This window comes from Bos indicus x Bos taurus, chromosome 14, assembly GCF_003369695.1.
Source record: "Bos indicus x Bos taurus breed Angus x Brahman F1 hybrid chromosome 14, Bos_hybrid_MaternalHap_v2.0, whole genome shotgun sequence".
In the NCBI taxonomy this organism is placed as follows: Eukaryota; Metazoa; Chordata; class Mammalia; order Artiodactyla; family Bovidae; genus Bos; species Bos indicus x Bos taurus.
This window is the reverse complement of record NC_040089.1, coordinates 31,374,202-31,400,803: the sequence shown is the minus strand read 5'-3', so window position 1 is coordinate 31,400,803 and position 26,602 is coordinate 31,374,202. Positions and strand designations below refer to the sequence as shown.

Genomic DNA, 26,602 nt, shown 5'->3' with positions numbered 1-26,602 from the left:
ACAGCTTTTTTTCTGGTAACAAGTTCTTCTGTGAGTGTTAACGGGTCGATTCTGGGTACTCTTACTCTATATCGGGGTTTCCAATACCACTTTTCTAAGTACTGAACTACCTGAGGAAGTAAAAGACCAAGCAAATGAAAACCAGGAATGGGAGGAACTTTCTTTTCTTTAGCATTTTCTGGTTGCTTGGATCCATTACAAACTGGTAGACTAATCACATTGTCTACAGACCAGCTCAGAATGAGGTCCTCAGCAGCCCTAAAGGCCAATGCGGAAATCCCAAAAGCACTACTCAGCTCTCGGTGTAAACTGCCTTACCGCAAACACGCGCCGGCTGAGGGGCGGGGCCCAGGCCCGGAAGGGGCGGGGCCAGGCCTGGAGCGTCGGAGCGCCAAGCTGGGCCGTGGCGCTTTCTTTTCCGCTTGGCCGCGGGAGAAGGAAGGGCTTTGAGGCTCCGTCTGCCTTACGGGAGTGGCGGCAACGCCCGCGGACACGTCTCCCGGCTCTTCGAAGGGGGAAGTCCCCGCGGAGTTAGATCATTTTCTATTTCTCCCGGGAACCCGACTCCGTGCCAGAGTCTATAAGTCGGCCTCGGGCCACTCCGCCTTGTGCGTTCCGCCCCGGGGCCCCCCATCCCGATGGCCTCCGTCCATTGCCCGGCACAGCCCAGCGGTCGGCGCGGCCTAGGCCTCCAAGTCATGCCAGGAGGCCACCTTCCCCTCCCCCACCCGGTTGACGCCGCCTCGAGCTCTCCTCCGTGCTTCTGCTCAATCGCATTTTGTGAGTAACCGTGACCTGTGAGTTTTAGCCGACCCTTGTTACTAAAAGCCGATTTCGACTGTTATCAGCTCATACTAACGAAGGGCCTTTTGCCATTCTCTGGGTTCCGAGGCGGTGGCCTCGCGCCCAGCCCAGGCCTCGACCGGAGCCCTTTTGTATCCCAAGTAAACCTTTGTGTGCGGCCTTTCGGCTTCGGGGCCCCTTAAATGTGCGCTCGTTTACCCTTTCTAAGGAAACGTTTTGTAAAGGGGGAAGGGATTACCTCTTAAATCTTAAGGCAGTCTTGACTTGGCTGGACTTCTTGGTTGTTTTTAAAACTTTTTAACGCGCACGGTTAACCTGCTAACAGTGAGTTCTGGGCACTGCGCAGTGGCGCGCTGTAGGCATTTGTTCCTGGATCTTCCTTTGTAAATAGGCTCTAGAGACGTGGCACTGAAGTTGCAGAACAATCCGTAGGGGTTAGAAGACCCTTGGGCTATAAATGCCGGCTGTAGCCTTAGATGCTTGGATTTACGTAGAGATGTGTATTCTGAACTTGATACAGAAGAAACTGGTCAAGAGCTGGAAGACCTTTTGTCTGTTTAAAAGCACAGTTGTAAGTACTCGTCGATGAGACTTACTATAGTCAGGTGTTTTGTTTTTTTCTCTCCCCCCGACTTGAAATACACGTTTTTTCATCTCAAACAATTCCAACAGTTAACTTTGACCAGGGCAAATGTGATGGCTTGAAGTAACTTATATTTGGCATTTCAGCCATTCTTTTTGAGGCATGGTGACTGGAACCCTATTTTCATTGCTAAGTGTTGGAATTTTTTAAAACTTTACAAAATAACCGTTTGATTAAAATTTTGATAATTTATGTAAGTCCTTAAGAATAATTAAGGCTTCCCAGGTGGCGCAGTGGTAACGAATCCCCGGGTCGGGAATATCCCATGGAGTAAAATACGGCAACCCACTCCAGTATTCTTCTCTGGAAAATTCTATGGACAGAGGAGCCAGGCGGCTTACAGTACATGGGGTCGTAAACAGTTGAATACGACCGAGCAACTAACACACACAAGCATAAGAAACACACAAGAGTCCAGTGATCCATTTAAGAACTGGAATATTATTGATACCATAACATCCATTTGCTTCCCTTTCACATTCCTTCTCTCCTGAGGTGCCCATCATCTGGGATTTTGTGTCTAAACTTGGTTTTTTTTGAGGGGAGTAGAGTGGATAACAGTATTATACATACATATCCCTAAGTGTTGGTTGTTTCAGGCCTTAAATAGAACTTGTATGTAGTTGTCAGAAGTGTTACGAATCATATATTAAACTGAAGTTTTCCAAGTTGAAAATATTCATAACCAGTAGTTTGTGTTCCTAATATTACGTGAAATATCTCAGCATTTCAAGACTTGAAAGTGATAAATTGTTTTGCAAGGCCCAGCATTTGTTATGTCCTCATAAATCATTTCCAGTAGCTGTCTGTTCAATGATTTATCCTCTTGGGGTTCTAGGGGATATGATCTGTGGCCCTGACCGTGCCCTTTGCAGTATGTAAATATGCTTTCAGGCAACTTGGGACTTAATTCTACAGGACTGTGTCCAGTAATGATGTCAACATCATGTATCTCTGGTCTGAAATTATATTAGAGCTGCCATAATAATGTTTTTCGTTAGACGTCTGCACACGTGTTTTTCTATATCTAACCTTTAACCTGGCTCACCTCATCCATGTCAAGCTCTGAGACAGAAAAGCAGTGGTTAGGTACTCATTAGGACCATCATGTCTTAAAATCTGTGCTGCCACAGTAAAAGAACATCATAAATACATCCATCATTTTTACCTATGCTAATGAATCCATTTCCAGCTTGGAAAAATCATTTATGGAATTATTAGGGCCTAACCAATTAAAGGTATCAAGACATGCCCAAGTCATTATAGGTATTAAACTGGGAGCCTTATCAGTTTTGATTACCAAAAAAAGTATAATTAAGCAGCAAGCACATTCTTTTGTTCCTTTCAGTTCAGTCGCTCAGTCGTGTCCGACTCTTTGCGACCCCATGAATTGCAGCACGCCAGGCCTCCCTGTCCATCACCAACTCCCAGAGTTCACCCAGACCCACGTCCATCAAGTCGGTGATGCCATCCAGCCATCTCATCCTCTGTCGTCCCCTTCTCCTCCTGCCCCCAATCCCTCCCAGCATCAGAGCCTTTTCCAATGAGTCAACTCTTTGCATGAGGTGGCCAAAGTACTGGAGTTTCAGCTTTAGCATCATTCCTTCCAAAGAAATCCCAGGACTGATCTTTAGAATGGACTGGTTGGATCTCCTTGCAGTCCAAGGGACTCTCAAGAGTCTTCTCCAACACCACAGCTCAAAAGCATCAATTCTTCGGCGCTCAGCTTTCTTCACAGTCCAACTCTCACATGCATACATGACTACTGGAAAAACCATGGCCTTGACTAGACAGACTTTTGTTGACAAAGTAATGTCTCTGCTTTTCAATATGCTATCTAGGTTGGTCATAACTTTACTTCCAAGGAATAAGCATCTTTTAATTTCATGGCTGCAGTCACCATCTGCAGTGATTTTGGAGCCCCTCAAAATAAAGTCTGTCACTGTTTCCACTGTTGCCCCATCTGTTTGCCATGAAGTGATGGGACCAGATGCCATGATCTTAGTTTTCTGAATGTTGAGCTTTAAGCCAACTTTTTCACTCTCCTCTTTCACTTTCATCAAGAGGCTTTTTAGTTCTCTTCACTTTCTGCCATAAGGATGGTGTCATCTGCATATCTGAAGTTATTGATATTTCTCCTGGCAATCTTGATGTTTCTTCCAGCTTGTGCTTCTTCCAGCCCTTCAGAGATGTGTTAAACAGCAGAAAATTACTCCACTTGTTAGTGGTTTTTATTAAAAGTTGATTGGGAGTCAGAAAGATTGTAAGTTTTTCTTTTTTTTCTTAAATGGTTCTTGATGAGTATGGGGAAAAGAGCCTACTTGTCCATACTAGATATAAGATGCCAAACAGATACAAGTGCAAATGAGAATTCACGATGAAATATATTTAATTTTTAGGTGTAGCAGTGCCTATGAGTTGAAGATCATTGTGATAAATGTTTTCCAAAAACCTGTCACAGAAGATGGCTGTGAAAACACAAGGAGGACCGCTGCACATGTAACAAGGTACGAAAAGTTATAATGTTAAGTTGTGTGCTTTTTTTTTTTATGTGTTTGTGGTATTGTTCCTGAGGCACAATACCAAAATGTTTAATAACTGGCACAGTGATGACAAGTTACTTTTTGCCGTTTACCCAGCTGAGGGTATCTTTGAAGAAATAACTTTAAGACTGAGATGCCAGTAATATATATTATGTGAATTACTCAAATCTAATGCAGTTTTTTATTAAAATGGGTGAACTCTTCTTTTCAGCAGATAAGTACCTGCAAATGAATGTTCAAGTGCTTAGCAGTGGTGCTTAAAAACTCTTCATTACCTCAAGTAAGTGGTTACGATTTGTCCCGCAGCCACATGTTGACAGTTTGAAAGTATCTGATAAACTCCAGAAAGCTGAGGACATTTCCTTTCCTGTTGAAGGTGCCTTTGTGTGTCAGGTGTATGACTTTCAAGTTTTGAGTATGGAATGATTTTCACTGTTGGTTTCTGATTTTTCCCCAGAGGTGTGGCAAACGACGTTTTCGAAGGAAAAATGAAGAGTTGTTCAAGAAGACGTGCATTAAAGCAAGTGACAAAAATTAAAATTGTATTTAATGTTCATCTCACAATAAATTATGGAGAAAAGTACATCTTCCAATAATTTTAATTGCTGGGCAATAAAGTCTGTTCTCTTTAAAATATATCAGGTCTTTAAATAGCTTTATTTTCATAGTTACTGGTCAGACTTGTTTTTAAAGTACTTTAGGGATAGTATATTCTTGTCAGTAACCAGCTCCTCTGGATAGTGATTCTTTTTGAAGTGGCAGGTGGCTGGCAGCTGGGGAGACATTTTTAGTACCTCCAGTTTTCACTCACCCTTTTTGCCTTAGGGGGTTTCTGCAGAGGTTAATCACTATGTACTAGATAACTACGAGGGCCTCCCCCTTGAGAATCTCTGTGTATCTGAAAAACAAGCACAGCTGACCCTTGGAACAACAAAGGGGTTTAGGGGCGCCAACTAAACATCTCAGCATCAAACATCCAAGTATAGCCTTATAGTCCAGCCTTTGTATCCAAGCTTCCACATCCTCTGGTTCAGTAAGCTGTAGATTGTATAGCGTAGTATGTATTTATTGGAAAAAAAAAACCCACCCTGTATGTGGTGGACTCATGTAGTTCAAACCTGTGTTCAAGGGTACACTAGTTGAAATTTTCTCAACTCCTTAAATGATACCTTACAAGTAAAGGTTTCACCTGTGACCTACAGATTTTTTTAAATTTTAATTTTATTCTTGGTTTGCTTTTACATTTATGAATTAAAAAGGGATCTGGGAGTTAATCTAAGGAAAATTGCAATTTTTCCTAATTCTAGTATACATAATAATATGCTCAATTATTAAGCAAGTAGTGACAGTCCAGTCTGTCCAGGGCATGCGAATTTGAAAACAACTGAAATCCTACCAAGATGGTTTAAATTTAGCTGAATCTTGCTTTTCCCCTGTTGTGTCCCACAGTACATAAAATCCTTGCTTTTATCAGGGTTATAATTTCAGTTTGGTAAATCAGTATAAAGTGTACAGCAATATCTTTATAATGCCTTCCCATCAGGGGTGACATTTGAAAACCATTTTCACCTGTATTTGATACTAGTCCTTTTCATAAACAGAATCTGAACACTTCACAATTAATTGTAAAGAGGATGCCATTTTATAGATCCTAGTTTTATAAAGAAATGTGTTTTGCCTTCATCTCATAGGGAACAAAAAACAAACCTAAATACATAAACCACAAAGTAAAGGCTTTAACTTGTGATAATACATTTTTTTAAAAGACGAGGCTTGCCTTCTGAAAACACTGTATAGTCTCTGGCACTAGTGGATATTCAATAAATACAGCTGAATGAATGGCTAGGAAGTAGAATAATAAATGATGAGTCTAGAGAGTCTAGAGTCTCAGAGACTACCTTCATGGTTAAACTCCATGAAGTACCCATTTCTATAGAACTGATGTGTGATAGTGTCTTGGTTGATAAGGTGGCAATTTTGTGATGACATTTTCTTTTTAGTGAGTAGTCTTTTACTAAAACTTTGGAAAATGAAAAGGTTTGGGGGATTTTATAAGTATATTTTCTCATCATGTCCCTACCTTTTCAGAGTAGATACCGTCCCTCTAAAAATGAAGACAGGGTTTGAAAATTGGTTTGTTTGCATTTTGGTATCTTGCAACTGGGTTTAAGGAGCCAATTACTGCTCTTCAATTCAGTGTAACTTTTTTTTTTCATTGAACCTGGTTTAAAAATGGAAAATTTCCAAAGCTTTTTCTTATCCTAAAATTAGGGTTTCTAAAACAATGTAATAGACATGACAATATCTAGTAAAGCATGGAAAGTTCTTAAATTGAAGGCTTTTGGTTATATAAATGCTGTTGTTTACCCATCAATTTGTCAAGTTCACAAATTTTTAAAAAATGGTTTTAACTTTGTAAATATTTAAAGTGTTACTGCCATCTTGAGACAAATAGGGGGAACTACACAAAAACACAAAACTTACCTTTTTTTTTTTCCATTTCTTAGTTTGTAACATTCTTTATATTTTAATATGTGGGTCACTGGTATACTAGGCTAACCAGAAGTTCTTTCTTTTAATAAAATTCTCCTAACATAAATTGCTGCTGCTGGCTTTGAGATTTGGATTAGTGTTTATTCCATTAGCAATTTGAAGAAATATATTTTAAGATGACATTCTAATGTGTCCTACACAATGTAGGTACATTCTAATGTATGTACACACAAGATTGCCTGAAGCATCACTTAAATCATTCACACTTTTTTCCATTGCTTAAAAAGGAATGAAGAAAAAAAAGTTTCCTCACTGCCTATTCATCACTAGCAAAAATAGCTGTCCCAGGTCCATATGTAGTAATAAACTGCTGGAGCTGTTGTTGGCACTCAGTCAGATAGACATCCCTTTGCTCTAAATAGTCTTCATTATACTGTTCAAATGGAAACACTGCATTTGGAGCAACACAAAATACAGCGGCCCCTAAGTGAAGAAGGAAAAAGTAAAAATGAGAAATACTTCAAATGCTAAATGTGAAGGCATACTTTCAACAAAAAAGTTTATGCCTGCATTAGGTTGCTAGGCAGAAAAACAATAATTGGTATTGATTTCACTTTAAATAAAGAAGCCTCAAATGGGCAGTTGCACTGCCTGAAAAACCTGTTTCTCTTCTAGCACACTTTATCTCCCCCCCTACCCCACAGTGACTATTATATTCCATTCTGTTCCCCTCAGACCGAGGCCTTTACCTTCACACATGCTCCAGATCCCATCCTCTCTCACCTTTTTAAAGACTTCACACTTCTTTCTATAGTGTCATTAGTTTACTTTCTACTGCACATCATATGAACTACTAGCTTCCATCTTAAAAAAATCCCTTCCTGGACCACACAACCTTCTGTAGCTAATACTCTTTATTTCTCTCTTCATCTTCATAGTCAAACGTCTCAAAGTTTGTGTGTGCTATCTCCATAGCCTCACTTTGTACCCCACCTAAATCCCAACTCCATTGAAACAGCTCGAATCATGACCGTCCACAACCTCTAGATGCCAAATCTGATCTTCAAATTCTCAACACATGATACAGTTGACCACTCCTTTATTGAAAGACTTTTTTCTTGACTTCTCTAATACAACTGCTTCTCAGTCTCATGAGTTAGCTCCTCCCCCTCAACTCCTTTTCTAAACACTGGAATTCTTCAAAGGCGTCCTGTGGTTCTCTGTATAGTCTCTCTCTCAGTGATTTCATCCACTCCATGGCTTTGAGTACCATCTCTGTACTGATGATACGTAAATTATATTTCTAGTTTAAAACTCTCTTCTAAACCCCAGATTATTGTATCTGTCTATTGATATCTCTCTAGGATGTCTTAAACATGTACCTATAATTTGATTCTCCACCCTTGACCCAACAAGCTGGGTTTTGAAGAGGTAGAGGAACCAGAGATCAAATTGCCAACATCTGCTGGATCATCAAAAAAGCAAGAGAGTTCCAGAAAAAACATCTATTTCTGCTTCACTGACTATGCTAAAGCCTTTGTGTGGATCACAAAAACTGTGAAAAATTCTTAAAAAGATGGGAATACCAGACCACTTGACCTGCCTCCTGAGAAACCTGTATGCAGGTTGAGAAGCAACAGTTAGAACTGAACATGAAACAACAGACTGGTGCAAAATTGGGAAAGGAGTATAACAAGGCTGTATATTGTCATTCTGCTTATTTAACTTCTATGCAGAGTACATTATGTGAAATGCTGGGCTGGAAGATTCACAAGCTGGAATCGAAATTTCTGGGATAAATATCAATAACCTCAGATATGCAGATGATACCATTAATGGCAGAAAGCAAAGAGGAACTAAAGAGCCTCTTGATGAGGAGAATCAAAAAGCTGGCTTGAAAGTCAACATTCAAAAAACTAAGTACATGGCGTCCAGTCCCATCACTTCCTGACAAATAGAAGGGGGAAAAGTGGAAGCAGTGACTGATTTTATTTTCTTGGGCTCCAAAATCACTGCAGATGGTAACTGTAGCCATGAAATTAAAAGACGCTTGCTTTTTGGGGAAAAAAGCTGTGACAAACCTAGACAGCATATTAAACAACAGAGACACCACTTTGCCAACAAAGGTCCATATAGTTGAAGCTATGGTTTTTCCAGTAGTCAGGTACAGATGTGAGAGCTGGATCATAAAGAAGGCTGAGTGCCAAATAATTGATGCTTTCAAATTGTGGTGTTGGAGAAGACTCTGGAGAGTCCCTTGGACTGCAAGGAAATCAAACCAGTCAGTCCTAAAGGAAATCAACCCTGAATATTTACTGGAAGGACTGTTGCTGAAGCTCTAATACTTTGGCCACCTGATGAGGAGCCAGCTCATTGGAAAAGACCCTGATGCTGGGAAAGACTAAAGACAAAAGGAGAAGGGGGTAGCAAAGGATGAGATGGTTAGATAGCATCACCAACTCAATGGACATGAATCTGAGCAAACTTCAAGAGAGAATGGAGGACAGAGGAACCTGGCATCCTACAGTCCCTGGGGTTGCAAGAGTCAGACTTGACTTAGGGATGGAACAGCAACAACAACAACTGGACCCAAGCCTTTCTTTCTAGTCTTGGTAAATGGCAACATGATCCACTCAATTGCTCAAGGCAGAAACCTGAGAGTTTTCTTTAATTCTTCCTTCTCCCCACTGCCCCAACTCCTAAATCCAGTTCACAAGCACAGGTATTGGTTTTTTCATCCAAGAAAAACATCGCTGAGTAGGGCTTATTTTCCTATCTTTAACACTTACGGACTTCTTAACATCATTTTGCTTAAGACTTAAAAAAGAATATACCTAACTGACACTCATTATGGAAACAAAAAGTAACTAGAGGAAAAACTTCACATAGCTTTATTTCCCTCAACAAAAGCTTTCTTAAATGCTTCAATAAAGTCTTGTTATCAAGTTATCAAGTGAAAATAGCCATATTCAGTGACAGGAGTCCTGAACATTGTAGTACCGTATTTCCTAAATTCAAAAACATACATTTTTATCTTCTTACTGAAATCTAGTTTTGTCTTAACATTTTGATGGTGATAGTTTGTCTTAGTAAAATTGGCAGCATTTTTTCTTAATAGTACATAATGTCTTAAATTTTATCAAGTATATTTTAAAATATAGAATAAGAGTGTAAAGATAAAGCAAATTACAAATAAAAATACATATTCTTATTTATTGCTAGTTGGGAACAAATGATTTTCAGTGAGTGAATGTGTTAGTTGCTTGATCATGTCTGACTCTTTGCAACCTCATGGACCGTAGCCCGCCAGGCTCCTTTGTCCATGGGATTTCCCAGGCAAGAATACTGGAGTGGGTTGCCATTTCTTTCTCCAGGGAATCTTCCTGACCCAAGGATTGAACCCAGGTCTCCTGCATTGCTGGCAGACTCTTAACTGTCTGAGCCACCAGGGAAGTTCTTAATTCAGGATGATAATTAACATTTTCTGAGGGTCATGAAACTCTAAGACATACTCCATAAAACTTAATGATTCCTCTTCCTAAGCAAGAAGGTAGAAAGCAAATACATATACAAATTCACATGTAGCTTAGGGATTCACAAGCCCCTAAGGACTCTCTCAGTATCCATGGATCCTAGGTTAAGAATTCTTGATTTAGATAAGAACAAAGTTCTAATGGATGTCTGTGAAAAATTATTATAAATTGAATCTGAAGCAAATTAAAACACTAAATATATACACACAGAAAAGTCGGTGTTAATACTTCATTGCCCAGGGCTGGAACTGAAAATAGAGTAAAAATCTCACTAAATTGGAGTCGTGAGACCAGAAGGGGGAGCTCTCATACAGGTACCTCTCAACATCAATATAGATCCCAACCGGAAGAAACAAACCTTGCATCTCCAGCAAGAAGTGACACTACTCTAGTACCACCAGCAGGAGGAAGAAGATTTGAAAGATTTTTCTCCTTGCCTGGCAACAGCTTCTGCCAAAGAGAGACTGTCACAATGTAGCTAATGAAAAGACACTAAACTTGGAACTCCCAGTTTTCTCCAATGGACTTTCTATTACAACCCTCCCAACTGTTTTTCTCCTCTATAGAAGAGTTTCTTTTTCTTTGCTTTACCAGATTTGCGATGTCCTGAATTGCAATTCTTTCCTGCTCCTGAATAAAAACCATTTTCCTGGTAAAATAACTGGCTGTTTTATTGTTATGTTAGCAGAACCAATGTTTGAAGGATGGTGTATCTCATCAAAATTAATGTCTCATAATAATTCAAATTGCCAATATCCACTGGATCATCAAAAAAGCCAGAGAGTTCCAGAGAAACATCTATTTCTGCTTTATTGACTAGGCCAAAGCTTTTGACTGTGCGGATCACAATAAACTGGAAAATTCTTCAAGAGATGGGAATACCAGACCACCTGACCTGCCTCTTGAGAAACCTGTATGCAGGTCAGGAAGCAACAGTTAGAACTGGACATGGAGCAACAGACTGGTTCCAAATAGGAAAAGGAGTGCATCAGGGCTGTATATTGTCACCCTGCTTATTTAACTTCTATGCAGAGTACATCATGAGAAATACTGGGCTGAGTGAAGCACAAGCTGGAATCAAGATTGCCAGGAGAAATATCAATAACCTCAGATATGCAGATGACACCACCCTTATGGTAGGAAGTGAAGAGGAACTAAAGAGCCTGTTGATGAAAGTGAAAGAGGAGAGTGAAAAAGTTGGCTTAAAGCTCAACATTCAGAAAACTAAGATCATGGCATCTGGTCCCATCACTTCATGGCAAATAGATGGGGAAACAGTGGAAACAGTGGCTGACTTTTTTGGGGGGGCTCCAAAATCACTGCAGGTGGTGATTGCAGCCACGAAATTAAAAGATGCTTACTCCTTGGAAGGAAAGTTATGACCAACCTAGATAGCATATTAAAAAGCAGAGACATTCGTTTGTCAACAAGTCTGTCTAGTCAAGGCTATGGTTTTTCCAGTGGTCATGTATGGATATGAGAGTTGGACTATAAAGAAAGCTGAGCGCCGAAGAATTGATGCTTTTGAGCTGTGGTGTTGGAGAAGACTCTTGAGAGTCCCTTGGACTGCAAGGAGATCCAACCAGTCCATTCAAAAGGAGATTAGTCCTGGATATTCATTGGAAGGACTGATGGTGAAGCTGAAACTCCCATACTTTGGCCACCTGATGCAAAGAGCTGACTCATTTGAAAAGACTCTGATGCTGGGAAAGATTGAAGGCAGGAAGAGAAGGGGACGACAGGATGAGATGGTTGGATGGCATCACTGACTCAATGGACATGAGTTTGGGTAAATTCCAGGAGTTGGTGATGGACAGGGAGACCTGGAGTGCTGCCATCCATGGGGTCGCAAAGAGTCAGACACAACTGAGCGACTGAACTGAGCTGAATAATTCAAAAAGAACTTTGTAAGGATAATTCTCTTTACTCTCACCTTTAACAGCTCTTTTTATATTTTTATTAGCAAAACCATAATAAGCTTCTTTGATTTCAGATAATTAAATGCTATAGTCACAGTATTATAACTAGTAATTCAGAAAAGGTGGTGATACAAGTTGATCATATTTTTTTTGGCTTAGTGTCTAATTCCACTGTAGGGTATTTGCTTGACAATTATATGTTGCATGATAATTTAAAAGGAAGATAAATTTAAAATCATTTCATGCATCATACTAAGTACTTTTTTTTCAGAATTTTCTAAGCAATGCAAAAGTTAAAGTATAGGAATAACCATGGACAATTAGGAAATTAATATCAAATAATGATACGACCTGTAAACAATAATTAAATGTTTAAATTCAAACTGGACTTATCTTGTAGAAATTTATTATTCTTTAAAATAATATTTAATATATATGGAACATCTTAACAGATTAAGAATATTTAAGTTTAAATATAATTTGTAGTGATCATTAATAACTTAATAGATTACCATATTTCAGTGTTAGAGATGTTTCAAATAATAAGGCTGCAATTAGTACATCTTCTTTAAGCACTTTATTCCTTAAGTTCAGTCGAGCATGGGCTTCAGATAGGGAAACTCTAAAAGAAAATTGAGGCCAATCAAAATATGCTGATATTATAAAGAATATATATTTTGGCAGGAAAAAAACAAGATATGTGTGAATATAAGCCACCCTTAAAGATCAGCATATTCTTATTTTTAAAACAGTTTTAGTTTCTTTACAAAGCATTTTTTTCCTACCAAGTTGAATAGACTGTTTCAGAATGAGGAAGTCTCCTGATTTGTTATCAGAGAATTGTCTTTTATCCTGGTTTTTCTTTATTATTCTACACATTACCCTCCCTAAGTTCTGTTCAGTTAAATACACAGCTAGAAAATTAACTAAGTATCTCTTATAGACACGTGCTTGGTCTTTTCTCCCAGTTCTTAACCCACTGGAAGTCCTCATAGAATCTTGAAATTTCTGTGTTGGAAGAGATTTTAGAGAGCAAATTACAACATCCCATCAGATAACTGAATTTTCTATACAGCATCCCAGGATACTTATTATTTGACCTCTTTTGAACTTACCCTAGGATTCACTCAGAATCGGGAAGCAATCCATTCCTTTATTATTTTTAAGCTAGCCTTAAGGCACTTGACGGAGAAGGCAATGGCACCCCACTCCAGTACTTTTGCCTGGAAAATCCCATGGACGGAGGAGCCTGGGCTCCAGTCCATGGTGTTGCTAGAGTCGGACGCAACTGAGCGACTTCACTTTCACTTTTCACTTTCATGCATTGGAGAAGGAAATGGCAACCCAGTTCAGAACACTGAACATTCTCCAGTGTTCTTGCCTGGAGAATCCCAGGGATGGGGAAGCCTGGTGGGCTGCCGTCTATGGGGTTGCACAGAGTGGGACATGACTGAAGCGATTTAGCAGCAGCAGCAGCAGCAGCAGCAGCAGCAAGGCACTTGAATGATTGTTGGATGTAGGAATCAGAAAATCTGAACTATGTCTCTAGAAATTTACTAGCTGTGTGAGTTTGTATGAATCATTTAATTTCTGAGATTTTTTTGAAGCTCTGCTATAAAATGGGGATAATAAAAATTAATAGGGTTATTGTGATTTCAAATAACGCATTTGAAAATTTGGGGACTCACCCACAAAGCTTATATAAATGTAAACTGAAATTGGTTTCACTGCAATTTACACCCACTGGTCCCTGTTTTGTCCTCTGGGATTTCAAAACAAATCTAACACTTCTTAAATGAGACAGCTCTTCAGATATTCAAAGACAACTTTTCTAGTTGCTCCTTAGTTTATTTTTTCCAAGATAAATATTCCTAGTTCTATTTTTCTTTGGCCACATTCCACAGCATACAGGATCTTAGTTCCCTGACCAAGAAACCTGCACCCCCTGCTTTGGAAGTGTACGGTTTTAACCACTGGACCACCAGGGAAGTCCCTCTTAGTTCTTTTAATATGTCATGTGACATGATTTTCATGCCCTTTATCATCCTGGCTGTTCTTCTTGTGACCAAATTTGGTTAATATTCCATTTCAGTACAGTACTAAGGTGTGATTTGATCAGTAGAGAAGACTTGGGGCAGAATTAGCATTTTCTCACTCTTGATACTATGTTCTATTAATACAACCCCAAATCACAGTATTATTTACGGCCCTATTACATTACTTATTCATATTAGACATAAAAATATGAAATCTCAAATCTTTTTCATATTAAGGCAGATCACCCCTTTCCCATGCATTCACACATGTATCAGGGAGGTTGGGACCTAATTAAAGACCTTCAGTTCAGTTCAGTCGCTCAGTCGTGTCTGACTCTTTGCAACCCCATGAATCACAGCAAGCCAGGCCTCCCTGTCCATCACCAACTCCCAGAGTTCACTCAAACTCATGTCCATCGAGTCAGTGATGCCATCCAGCCATCTCATCCTCTGTCGTCCCCTTCTCCTCCTGCCCCCAATCCCTCCCAGCATCAGGGTCTTTTCCAATGAGTCAACTCTTCTCATGAGGTGGCCAAAGTATTGGAGTTTCAACTTCAGCATCAGTCCTTCCAATGAACACCCAGGACTGATCTCCTTTAGGATGGACTGGTTGGATCACCTTGCAGTCCAAGGGCCTCTCAAGAGTCTTCTCCAATACCACAGTTCAAAAGCATCAATTCTTTGGCGCTCAGCCTTCTTCACAGTTCAACTCTCACAGCCATACATGACCACTGGAAAAACCATAGCCTTGACTAGATGGACCTTTGTTGGCAAAGTAATGTCTCTGCTTTTCAATATGCTATCTAGGTTGGTCATAACTTTCCTTCCAAGGAGTAAGCGTCTTTTAATTTCATGGCTGCAGTCACCATCTGCAGTGATTTTGGAGCCCCCAAAAATAAAGTCTGACACCGCTTACACTGTTTCCCCATCTATCTGCCATGAAGTGATGGGGCCAGATGCCATGATCTTCATTTTCTGAATGTTGAGCTTTAAGCCAACTTTTTCACTCTCCTCTTTGACTTTCATCAACAGGCTTTTTGGTTCTTCTTCACTTTCTGCCATAAGGGTGGTGTCATCTGCTTATCTGAGGTTATTGATATTTCTCCCGGCAATCTTGATTCCAGCTTGTGCTTCACCCAGCCCAATATTTCTCATGATGTATTCTGCATATAAGTTAAATAAGTAGGGTGACAATATACAGCCTTGATGTACCCCTTTTCCTATTTGGAACCAGTCTGTTGTTCCATGTTCTAACTGTTGCTTCCTGACCTACATATAGGTTTCTCAAGAGGCAGGTCAAGTGGTCTGGTATTCCTATCTCTTTCAGAATTTTCCACAATTTATTGTGGTCCGCACAGTCAAAGGCTTTGGCATAGTCAATAAAGCAGAAATAGATGGGGTTTTTTTGGAACTCTCTGGCTTTTTCAATGATCCAGCGGATGTTGGCAATTTAATCTCTGGTTCCTCCGCCTTTTCTAAAACCAGCTTGAACATCTGGAAGTTCATGATTCACATATTGCTGAAGCCTGGCTTGGAGAATTTTGAGCATTACTTTACTAGCGTATGCTGCTGCTGCTGCTGCTAAGTCGCTTCAGTCGTGTCCGACTCTGTGCAACCCCATAGACAGCAGCCCACTAGGCTCCTCTGTCCCCGGGATTCTCCAGGCAAGAATACTGGAGTGGGTTGCCATTTCCTTCTCCAATACATGAAAGTGAAAATTGAAAGTGAAGTCGCTCAGTCGTGCCCGACTCTTAGAGACCCCATGGACTGGAGCCTACCAGGCTCCTCTGTCCATGGGATTTTCCAGGCAAGAGTACTGGAGTGGGGTGAGATGAGTGCGATTGTGCGATAGTTTGAGCATTCTTTGGTATTGCCTTTCTTTGGGATTGGAATGAAAACTGAACTTTTCCAGTCCTGTGGCCACTGCCGAGTTTTCCAAATCTTTCAGGATTTGAAATAGCTCAACTGGAATTCCATCACCTCCACTAGCTTTGTTTGTAGTGATGCTTTCAAAGGCCCACTTGACTTCACATTCCAAGATGTCTGGCTCTAGGTCAGTGATCACACCATCGTGATTATCTGGGTCATGAAGATCTTTTTTGTACGGTTCTTCTGTGTATTCTTGCCATCTCTTAATATCTTCTGCTTCTGTTAGGTCCATACCATTTCTGTCCTTTATCGAGCCCATCTTTGCATGAAATGTTCCCTTGGTATCTCTAATTTTCTTGAAGAGATCTCTAGTCTTTCCCATTCTGTTGTTTTCCTCTATTTCTTTGCATTGATCGCTGAGGAAGGCTTTCTATCTCTCCTTGCTATTCTTTGGAACTCTGCATTCAGATGCTTATATCTTTCCTTTTCTCCTTTGCTTTTCACTTCTCTTCTTTTCACAGCTATTTGTAAGGCCTCCTCAGACAGCCATTTTGCTTTTTTGCATTTCTTTTCCATGAGGATGGTATTGATCCCTGTCTCCTGTACAATGTCACGAACCTCTGTCCATACATTACATTTGTCCTATTAATTTTCTTGTTGCTAGACTAAAATAATAATTTGAGTCTGTGAAGATCTCTCCAGAGTTGCTTATTTACAAATTTGATTATCATGTTCCTGATGTCCTCACCCAAGCTTCTTCTAAAAATTTTGACCAGGACAGAACATATATATATATATATATAGTTTTTCAGGGAAAGCAAAGAGCACTGTTCAGCTCCACTTCTCTAGAAAAGCATGAAAGTGAAAGTCACTCAGTCATGTCCAAACCTTTGGAACCCCATGGATTATATAGTCCATGGAATTCTCCAGGCCAGAATACTGGAAAGGGTAGCTTTTCCCTTCTCCAGGGGATCTTCTCAACCCTGGGATCAAACCCAGGTCTCCCGCATTGCAGGTGGATTTTTACTAGCTGAGCCACAAGGGAAGCCCAAGAATACTGGAGTGAGTAGACTTTCCCTTCTCCAGGGGATCTTCCCAACCCAGGGCTCAAACTGGGATCTCCTGCATTGCAGGTGGATTCTTTACCAGCTGAGCCACAAGGGAAGCCCAAGAATACTGGAGTGGGTAGCCTATCCCTTCTCCAGGAGATCTCCCGATCCAGGAATCGAACTGGGGTATGCTGCATTGCAGGCAGATTAAGCATGGCTGGTGTTAATAGGCACCTGTCTATAGAAGCGGGAGAAAAAGTCAAGGTTTATGACTCTTCTGAGAAGTGCTTCATTTACTTGACTATTTCATAAGACCCATTTCCATCTCTAGTATTTATTTCTACAAGAGGAAAAGGTAGAGTTGTCATATTAAACTTAATTCTGTCTTATTCTTGGATTAGTAGAGTCAAATGTAAACTGAGGCTATGTGAGTTTAAAAATATCTTTTCAAGACAGAGGAAAAAGCAAATAAGATAATAGGGCTTTCAAACCTTTAAGCTCTGAGTATTTGAAATATTACTTCAGAAAACAGCATTATATAATTCTGTTTGCCATTTTAAAACATCACAGTTAATTTCTACCTTCCCTTTCTGTCGCAATTTTTTAGTTCTATGAAGACAGAGTTGGGGAAATTAACTAAACATATTTATCTCTTTTAGTCCTACACTTGACATTTCCTATCAGTCCTCCACTTGTCTTATTTTATACTGCAGTCATAACAAGATATTTATTTATATAATAGATTGTTTTTACCCCTGGTCCTACTTCATAATTTGGGTTGAGATTACATATTAATCTATATCAAATGAAATAATGGTCTATCAACAGAGGACTGTTTAAATTATGGAATAGCCACATCATAACACAGTAAATCTGTAAGGGAGCTATTAAAACAGAATGAGGTAATTCTTTATGTGTTGATAGTAAGATATCATGATATGTATGCATGATTCCATTTGGGCAAAAAGAGAATATCAACATGGCTACATATGTATTTATGTATTATAAAAATATTTTTATATAATATGTTAAATAACATATTAATCTAAAATATATAACATTTAAATAAAATATGTACTTAATATACATCACATATTTAAACTATATATTTGTATATGCTAGTATCTGAATGGGTAATTTATGAAAGGACAGACAAAACCTCTTAGCAGGGATCATCTCCAGGGAGTGAGATAATCACAGGTAGGGTTAGCAAGGGACTTAACTCATTATTTTAGACTTTTCTTTCACTATGTCCATACTTTACTTTTATAATAAAAATTAGTTTTAAAAAACTTCTCAAGGAACAATAGTACTTGAGTGTACTAAAGTGTTTAAAAGTACAAAGAATAACATAATTTTTTTTTCTAAGCTCAACTATAAAATATCTAGAAAGTCAACTGACTCAATGGACATGAGTTTGAGTAAGCTCTGGGAGTTGGTGATGGGTAGGGAGGCCTGGGGTGCTGCCTCCATGGGGTCTCAAAGAGTCGGACATGACTGAGTGACAACTGAACTGAAGTGAACTGAACTGAACTGAACCACATTTACAAAAAATAATCATTTGCATTAAAAAATTCAGTCAGTGCATTTTTTTCAGATGTACCTGATACCAGGTATCCAATAAAAAGTAATTTAGTGAAAACAAATTGTTGGAGGTTCAAATGATGTAAGGCTATAACAGAAGAAATAATTAAGTTACCTTAAATTCTTTTGGAACAAAGTATATTGTAAATCAACCACCCAGCAATCAAAAAACAAGTGAGACAGTTAATTATACACATCATTTAAAAGTAAATAAAGGGGGCTTCCCTGGTGGCTCAGTGGTAAAGAATTTGGCTGCCAATGCAGAAGATACAGGTTCGATCCCTGGTCCAGGATGATCCCACATGCGGCACAGCAAGTAAGCCTCTGGATCACAACTACTGAGCCTGTGCTCTAGAGCCAGGGAGCCACAACTACTGAGCCTTCACGTCGCAGCTATTGAAGCCCATAAGCTCTTGAGTGCATGCTCCACAAGAAGAGAAGCCACTGGATTGAGAAGCTTGTGTACCTCAACTAAAGAGTAGCCCCCACTCTCTGCAACTAGAGTAAACCCCACACAAGGAGAACCCAGCACAGCCAAAAAAAAAAGGTAAATAAAGATTTTTTAAAGTCAATAATGATTTTAAAATTGCATACTTACAAATATTTTAATGCAGATGCTGACAGTTTTGATCCACATATAGAATCTGTTCTGATTCTGCGACTTGCTAGGTAATAGCCATGAATCATTCTTTCTGCCTCCAAGCTGAATTCGACATTCAAATTTTTTGCAAAAGCAAGCAGCTAAATTGAAAGTGTGAAAATTCAAGAGATTCAAACTTTATTAAGAGAACCTATATTACAAAAATCCAAAGTATATGGTCATTTTATTTTTTAAAGTTTGCATACTTTATTTATATCAAAACTGATTTAAATATATGAGCCATCCAAAGCCACTGAGCACTTTAAATCATTTTATACTTACAAAGAATATTACAGTCTACCTAGAATAACCTCTTCTTCCCTCTTAGTACAGAAATGTTCTGTGCAATGTATTTGAATGACTATCAACTCTTTGCTTCCAGTGGAATAAAGGCTTACTCAGAGCCTTCTAGTGGGAGACAGCTCCCCTCAGAATCTCATTTCCCTTTGAATAGTCTTAATTCTCTGACAGTTTATTTCTAGAAAACTTTCTCTCATTGGCCTTCTTCCTTCCTTTTAAAAAACACATCTAAAGACCAGCGATGTGGGAAGTACTGTGTTAACTACTATGAAAACAGGCCTTGAAGACTCAGAAAGATTTTGGGTAGAAAATAAGCCTTCAACTTAATGATTATCACTGTTTTCTCTGAGTTTTGTGCTTTCTTTCTTTTTTTTTTTTTTTATTTTATTTTTAAACTTTACATAATTGTATTAGTTTTGCCAAATATCAAAATGAATCCACCACAGTTAATTCCCAGTTCCTCAAGTCCTTATTCTATGACACCATTTCCAGACTTTTCACCATTCACCATTTCTTTTGTTTCTGTGAGTTGTAAAACCAGAAAAACAAGAGGAGGAAACAAAAGAGAAAAACCACCCATAATAAAGTTGCTATTAACTATTATATCTGTATTTTAAATATAACTTTTTAAAAAGATCTAGATATGGCAGTTCTATTTCCAGTTTTTTAAGGAATCTCCACACTGTTCTCCATAGTGGCTGTACTAGTTTGCATTCCCACCAACAGTGTAAGAGAGTTCCCTTTTCTCCACACCCTCTCCAGCATTTATTGCTTGTAGACTTATGGATTGCAGCCATTCTGACTGGCATGAAATGGTACCTCATAGTGGTTTTGATTTGCATTTCTCTGATAATGAGTGATGTTGAGCATCTTTTCATGTGTTTGTTAGCCATCTGTATGTCTTTTTTGGAGAAATGTCTATTTAGTTCTTTGGCCCATTTTTTGATTGGGTCATTTATTTTTCTGGAGTTGAGCTGTAGGAGTTGCTTGTATATTTTTGAGATTAGTTGTTTGTCCATTGCTTCATTTGCTATTATTTTCTCCCATTCTGAAGGCTGCCTTTTCACCTTGCTAATAGTTTCCTTTGTTGTGCAGCAGCCCAGCAATCCCACTGCTGGGCATACACACTGAGGAAACCAGAAGGGAAAGAGACACGTGTACCCCAATGTTCATCGCAGCACTGTGTATAATAGCCAGGACATGGAAGCAACCTAGATGCCCATCAGCAGATGAATGGATAAGAAAGCTGTGGTACATATACACAATGGAGTATTACTCAGCCATTAAAAAGAATACATTTGAATCAGTTCTAATGAGGTGGATGAAACTGGAGCCTATTATATAGAGTGAAGTAAGCCAGAAAGAAAAACACCAATACAGTATTCTAACGCATATATATGGAATTTAGAAAGATGGTAACAATGACCCTGTGTACGAGACAGCAAAAGAGACACTGATGTATAGATCAGTCTTATGGACTCTGTGGGAGAGGGAGAGGGTGGGGAGATTTGGGAAAATAGCATTGAAACATGTATAATATCATGTATGAGACGAGTCGCCAGTCCAGGTTCGATGCACGATACTGGATGCTTGGGGCTAGTGCACTGGGACGACCCAGAGGGAGGGTATGGGGAGGGAGGAGGGAGGAGGGTTCAGGATGGGGAACACGGGTATACCTGTGGCGGATTCATTTTGATATTTGGCAAAACTAATACAATATTGTAAAGTTTAAAAATAAAATAAAATTTAAATTAAAAAAAAAAAAAGATCTAGATATGTCCTGGGTTGGATATGCCCTGTCTTTATTTTTCTTACATTCCACAATTCCCTCCAGGCCTTCAGAACAGAACAATACTATCAATAACGTTGATAGCTCTCTCTAGGCTTTATGCTATGGGGTCACAGTGATAAGACAACCACATCCCCCTTCATAAAAGACCTGTTGTCTCTGCTATTGGGAATGTAGCACTGGGAGCCAGCACTGGCCTCCAGTTATCAACTTCTTCAACAGTTGCCTAATCTTGATGACTATATAATATAATTTTTGCTCCAGTTGACAGGTCTTCTCATAGTTTTCTATGTGTACTCATCTCTACTTTTATGTCTTTGCTCTTATTTTTAGCTGTTTTTTTTTTTTTAATGTCCATCCTTCCTGTCATTTAAATCTTACCTTTTGTTTTCTTTTTTTCCTTTTTGTAAAATTTAGCTTTAATTGGAGGGTAATTTAAATCTTACCTTTTCTTAAGGCCCAACTAAAGTCTCACCACCTTTTGGGTTATTCCTAACTCTTGCATTCTACTTGATACCTTCCTTTCTGAAGTCATGCAATACTTATAGTCAGCACCACCTAACACAGCTTTAAATTGTCCCTTGTTTCATATATCTCAATTAAATGATAAACTAAGGAAGAAAAATGAACATTTCTAGGAGAATATAAAAGAACAGAAAGAGGCTCATCAATATTAAATACTCAGTAAATGCCTGACTAATAAATCCATAGACTTTTTTTTTGTTGTTTTTCAGGGAAAGACTGGGCAAAAATTTTTCCAGGTTATTAGCATGTCTATATCATTTAGTACTCCAGTTCCTAAAGACTAATTGCTTTTTTTTATACACACTAAAACAAATGAAAAGACCTTATTTTATAGTAAATATTGTTCTTTTTCTGTTTTAATCTATGTGAATAAACTCCACCTTTCAACCTTTTATCCATGCAATTTGGGCTACAAAAAAAAGGCAGGTATGAACAAAAAATTTACTGACCTGTGGATTCCCGCTTCCCAATGTTACAGGCCATTTAGCTATCCTACACAGACACTTTAACTCTATTGTGGACAGATTTCTCAACAGTTAATATTAAAAGGGCTTCACTTGTAAATACTTGAGTACCTTTAATAGCTATGAGAGTCATTACTAAATTTGCATCATCCAACTTTCAGGTTCTCTGAACATGCCACACATGTTTTCAGGTCAAGACATTAAAATAAATGGGTTTGTGAGTCATGATAGATACTCCCTATAGTCAGAACTATTCCCTTTGAATAGTCTGTAAAATGTAAAAAACTGTGTATCTAGAAAGCCTCTCATCATAATGTTTTATAAAAATATTCTATTTTGAATGTTTTAATGGAAAGATAAACCATGGTGATCTGATTAGTGATTCAAAGAATAAACTCAACATTTTAATATCTATGTCCTTATAGCTTTTAATTTAACTAATCTAAAATATTTTCTATACAATGTCCTTAAAATTCTTAAAAGCTGAAAGCAAACTGAAATAAAAGAAAATTCTAAATAAGGAAAACTGAATGTTCAAAGGGAGTTTTATTTAAATTGAGAAACATTAGCACAAATATTGGAGAAGGCAATGGCACCCCACTCCAGTACTTTTGCCTAGAAAATCCCATGGACGGAGGAGCCTGGTAGGCTGCAGTCCATGGGGTCGCTAGAGTCAGACATGACTGAGCGACTTCACTTTCACTTTTCACTTTCATGCATTGGAGAAGGAAATGGCAACCCACCCCAGTGTTCTTGCCTGGAGAATCCCAGGGACGGAAAGCCTGGTGGGCTGCCGTCTATGGGTCGCACAGAGTCAGACACGACTGAAGCGACTTAGCAGCAGCAGCACAAATATTCATGGCACTCATTTTTTCCACCTTTACCTTTTCAAAATCTTCAGTTGTGAACTGTTTAGAAGCTAAATAAAGCAGCCCTTCAGGATCAATGGCTTTCTTTAAAGTATGTTGCACAGTTGGAAGAAGTGGGTGGCAAGGAGATGATTCACTGCAGTTAATCAATAATGCAAATGCCTCTACAAGATTAGCTGGAATTAAACTGCAATCCTACATCAAACAAAAATGTAGAAGGTAAATATTAAACACTGGCATTTTCACAAACACTTTAAATAATAACAAAATAAAATAATTATTAATTTATTATTTCATAATTTAATGTAATTAACACTATAGTGATATAATTATATTAATAATTTAAATAATAATTATAAATAATACTTCATTTAAAGTGATTCCCAAATAGCATGGGATCTTTTCGGTAACAAATTTTTTAAAATGCTCTTTATTGAGTATTTTCTTACACATTATTCATGAAAACCTCCCCCACTACCTACTCAAATAATAATTTCTAGTGAGCTGATACCTGCTTTCTATGACTAAAAAATGAAAAATTGCAAACAACTGTGTCATTATTTAGTTCCAGGATCTGAGTAAGACAGAAAGTAAGCACAGAAATAAAACATTAAATTGTTATTAAAAAATTGAGACTAAAATCCATGACTAAATTCCTTGAACAATATTCTAACAATAAAATACACATATACTTTACCATCTGACCAATTAGCATATTGGTTTTCTGTATATTTCTCCTTGAAGGTGAATCCATATCAAGAAAAGACCAAAAACTGCACTGAACTGGAAAAGTCATTTGTTGATCCACATCATCCCCAAACTTCTTTCCCGAGATGTAGACTGTGATGCTTCTACTTTCCACAGCTAAGTCAAGAGACATTATCCATTTGTTACTTAAGTTCACTTTGGTCAATATAGCTACAAATTAATAAATATTATTATAATGAATTTTATGACTTAAATTTTGGATAGCAAAGATACAGGAAAACTTCATGGTTTTGCAGGATATGGCTAAATTAGAGGATTTGCCATAAAAAGAATAAGGCAAGAAAAATATTTGAATGTTTCTGTATCCCCTGATGATGAGAACCATTAGTCCAAAGCATGAAGCTAGAATTGTGGACTGGAATGAATAGGCAGAGGGTAAGGAGACTGGTCGTATCATGCAGGTTACAAAGGAGGCTGAAATTAAGCAATGTTCTTTTTTTTTTTAATTTTATTTTTAAACTTTACAATATTGTATTAGTTTTGCCAAATATCGAAATGAATCCGCCACAGGTATACCCGTGCTCCCCATCCTGAACCCTCCTCCCTCCTCTCTCCCCATGCCCTCTCTCTGGGTCGTCCCAGTGCACCAGCCCCAAGCATCCAGTATCGTGCATCGAACCTGGACTGGCGACTCGTTTCATACATATTCTACATGTTTCAATGCCATTCTCCCAAATCTCCCCACCCTCTCCCTCTCCCACAGAGTCCATAATACAGTATACTAACGCATATATATGGAATTTAGAAAGATGGTAACAATAACCCTCTGTACGAGACAGCAAAAGAGACACTGATGTATAGATCAGTCTTATGGACTCTGTGGGAGCAATGTTCTTTTCTGTGGGGAAAAAAAGAAAGCAGATCATCTAAGTCAAGAATGAAAGAGGATAAGATTGTGAGACAATACACACAATCTGGTATTTTGCATCTGGTTCTTTAGGGTTTTTTTTTGTGGGGTGGAGGGTGGGAGGTTCCTGGTGGCTCAGTGGGTAAAAAAATCTGCCTGCAGTGTGGAAGACTCAGGTTTGATTCCTGGGTTGTTAAGATCCCCTGGAGAAGGGAATGGCAACCCACTCCAGTATTTTTGCATGGATAATTCCATGGACAGAGGAACCTGGTGGGCTATATATAGTCCACGTGGTCACAAAGAGTTGGACATGACTGAGTGACTAACATAACACATACATTTTGTTTTTTAAATTACTGACCTGTAGGAATTGTTTCTATGTTCTAGGTATATGTCCTATGTCAAATATATGTATTGCAATTATTTTCTTTTCCTTTATTTGCCTACTCACTTTTTAAATGGCCTTTTGATGTGTATAACTTTTTAGTTTTGATGAAGTCCAATTCATCAATTATTTTCTGTTAATTGCTTTCTGGGTTTTGTCCAAAAAATCTTTGCCTACTCTGGTGGCACAAATGGTAAAGAATCTGCCTGCGGTGCAGGAGATCACGGTTCAATCCCTGGATAGGGAAGATCCTCTGGAGAAGGAAATGGAAACCCACTCCAGTGTTCTTGCCTAGAGAATCCCATGGACAGAGGAGCCTGGTGGGCTGCTGTCCGTGGGGTTGCACAGAGTCAGACACAACTGAAGCAACTTAGCATGCATGCATGCGTTGGAGAAGGAAATGGCAACCCATTCCAGTATTTTTGCCTGGAGAATCCCAGGGACAGAGGAGCCTGATGGGCTGCCGTCTGTGGGGTTGCACAGAGTTGGACACAACTGAAGCGACTTAGCAGCAGCAGCAGCCAGTGTTCTTGCCTGCAAAATCCCATGGACAGAGGAGCTTGGCGAGCTACAGTCCATGGGGTCACAGAGTCAGATATGACTGAGCATGCACACAACATACTCTTAAGTCATAAAGATTTCTCATGTTTTCTTCTAGTAGCCTTATAATTTAAGTTTTTACATCTAGGTTTATGATTCATCTGTAATTATTGTGTATAGTTGTGAGGTATGAACAAATATTAATTCTTTTCCAGATGTTCCATCATCATTTGTTGAAAAAACTTTCCCCATTTTCCCCATTGTTTTGATGTTGTGATCAAAAATCAGTTGAACATATGAGTGTGAGTCTATTTTTGCAGGCAGAGGCAATATGTATGTCTCCTGTGTATTGCTGCACGTGCTTGCTGGCATGCCAGGAATTCAAGGTCCTAACTTTTCTTTGCCCAATACTTATTTTTCCATATCCTTGTTAGTTACAAATCTGGCTCAAATAGCATTATCCTAATACCAAAATCAGATAAAAGATATAACAAGAAAACTACAGACCAATAGCTCTTATGAATACACAGGCAAAAATTCTCAACAAAATATTGCAGATTAATTCAATGATGTATAAAAATAAGTATATATCACAGCCAGTAAAATTTATGTTAGGTATGCAAAGCTAGTTCAACATTTGAAAGTCAATTAATGTAATCCCTATAATATTAACAGGCTACAGAAGAAAAATCACATTATCATGTCAATAGATGCAGAAAAAGCATTTGGTAAAATTCAACACCCTTTATTTAAAAACTCCTGGTAGATTAAGAATAGAAGGGAACTCCTTCAACTTGAAAAAGAACTTCATCAAAAAACCTACAACTGACATCATACATGATGGTGAGAAACTTGAAACTTTCCTATTAAGATCAGGAACAAGACAAGATCATGATGTTCCTTTTCACCACTGTTTTTCAACATCATCTTGAATGTCCTAACTAGTGCAATAACACAAGAAGAGGAAATAAATCTGGAAGGCAAGGCAACCCACTCCAGTAT

General features: G+C 38.6%; 1 protein-coding gene, 1 long non-coding RNA gene and 1 other non-coding gene across 5 annotated transcripts in view; 2 read left to right on the top strand and 1 right to left on the bottom strand.

Annotated features, from left to right (window-relative positions):
• Positions 1 to 380: 380 nt before the first annotated feature.
• Positions 381 to 4,626, top strand: LOC113904232. Of its 3 annotated transcripts, none has more exons than XR_003514450.1 (4): positions 381 to 780; positions 3,847 to 3,954; positions 4,205 to 4,270; positions 4,448 to 4,626. It is a non-coding gene; the product is annotated as an uncharacterized LOC113904232 (long non-coding RNA). The 3 variants fall into 3 exon arrangements; XR_003514452.1 differs by having other exon boundaries at positions 385 to 780; positions 4,202 to 4,270; XR_003514451.1 differs by having other exon boundaries at positions 387 to 797.
• Positions 4,045 to 4,131, top strand: LOC113904559. The gene has a single exon (XR_003514574.1). It is a non-coding gene; the product is annotated as a small nucleolar RNA SNORD87 (small nucleolar RNA).
• The window catches only part of MCMDC2 (minichromosome maintenance domain containing 2), a 41,108-nt gene continuing 19,021 nt past the window's right edge, over positions 4,516 to 26,602 (bottom strand). The window contains exons 10-14 of the mRNA XM_027561105.1: positions 23,758 to 23,924; positions 23,076 to 23,255; positions 19,072 to 19,214; positions 12,448 to 12,557; positions 4,516 to 6,966 (exon numbers count right to left, since the gene is read on the bottom strand). Coding sequence (XP_027416906.1) covers positions 6,800 to 6,966; positions 12,448 to 12,557; positions 19,072 to 19,214; positions 23,076 to 23,255; positions 23,758 to 23,924 — 767 coding nt within the window. The 3' untranslated portion in view covers positions 4,516 to 6,799. The remainder of the gene's footprint in view (positions 6,967 to 12,447; positions 12,558 to 19,071; positions 19,215 to 23,075; positions 23,256 to 23,757; positions 23,925 to 26,602) is intronic.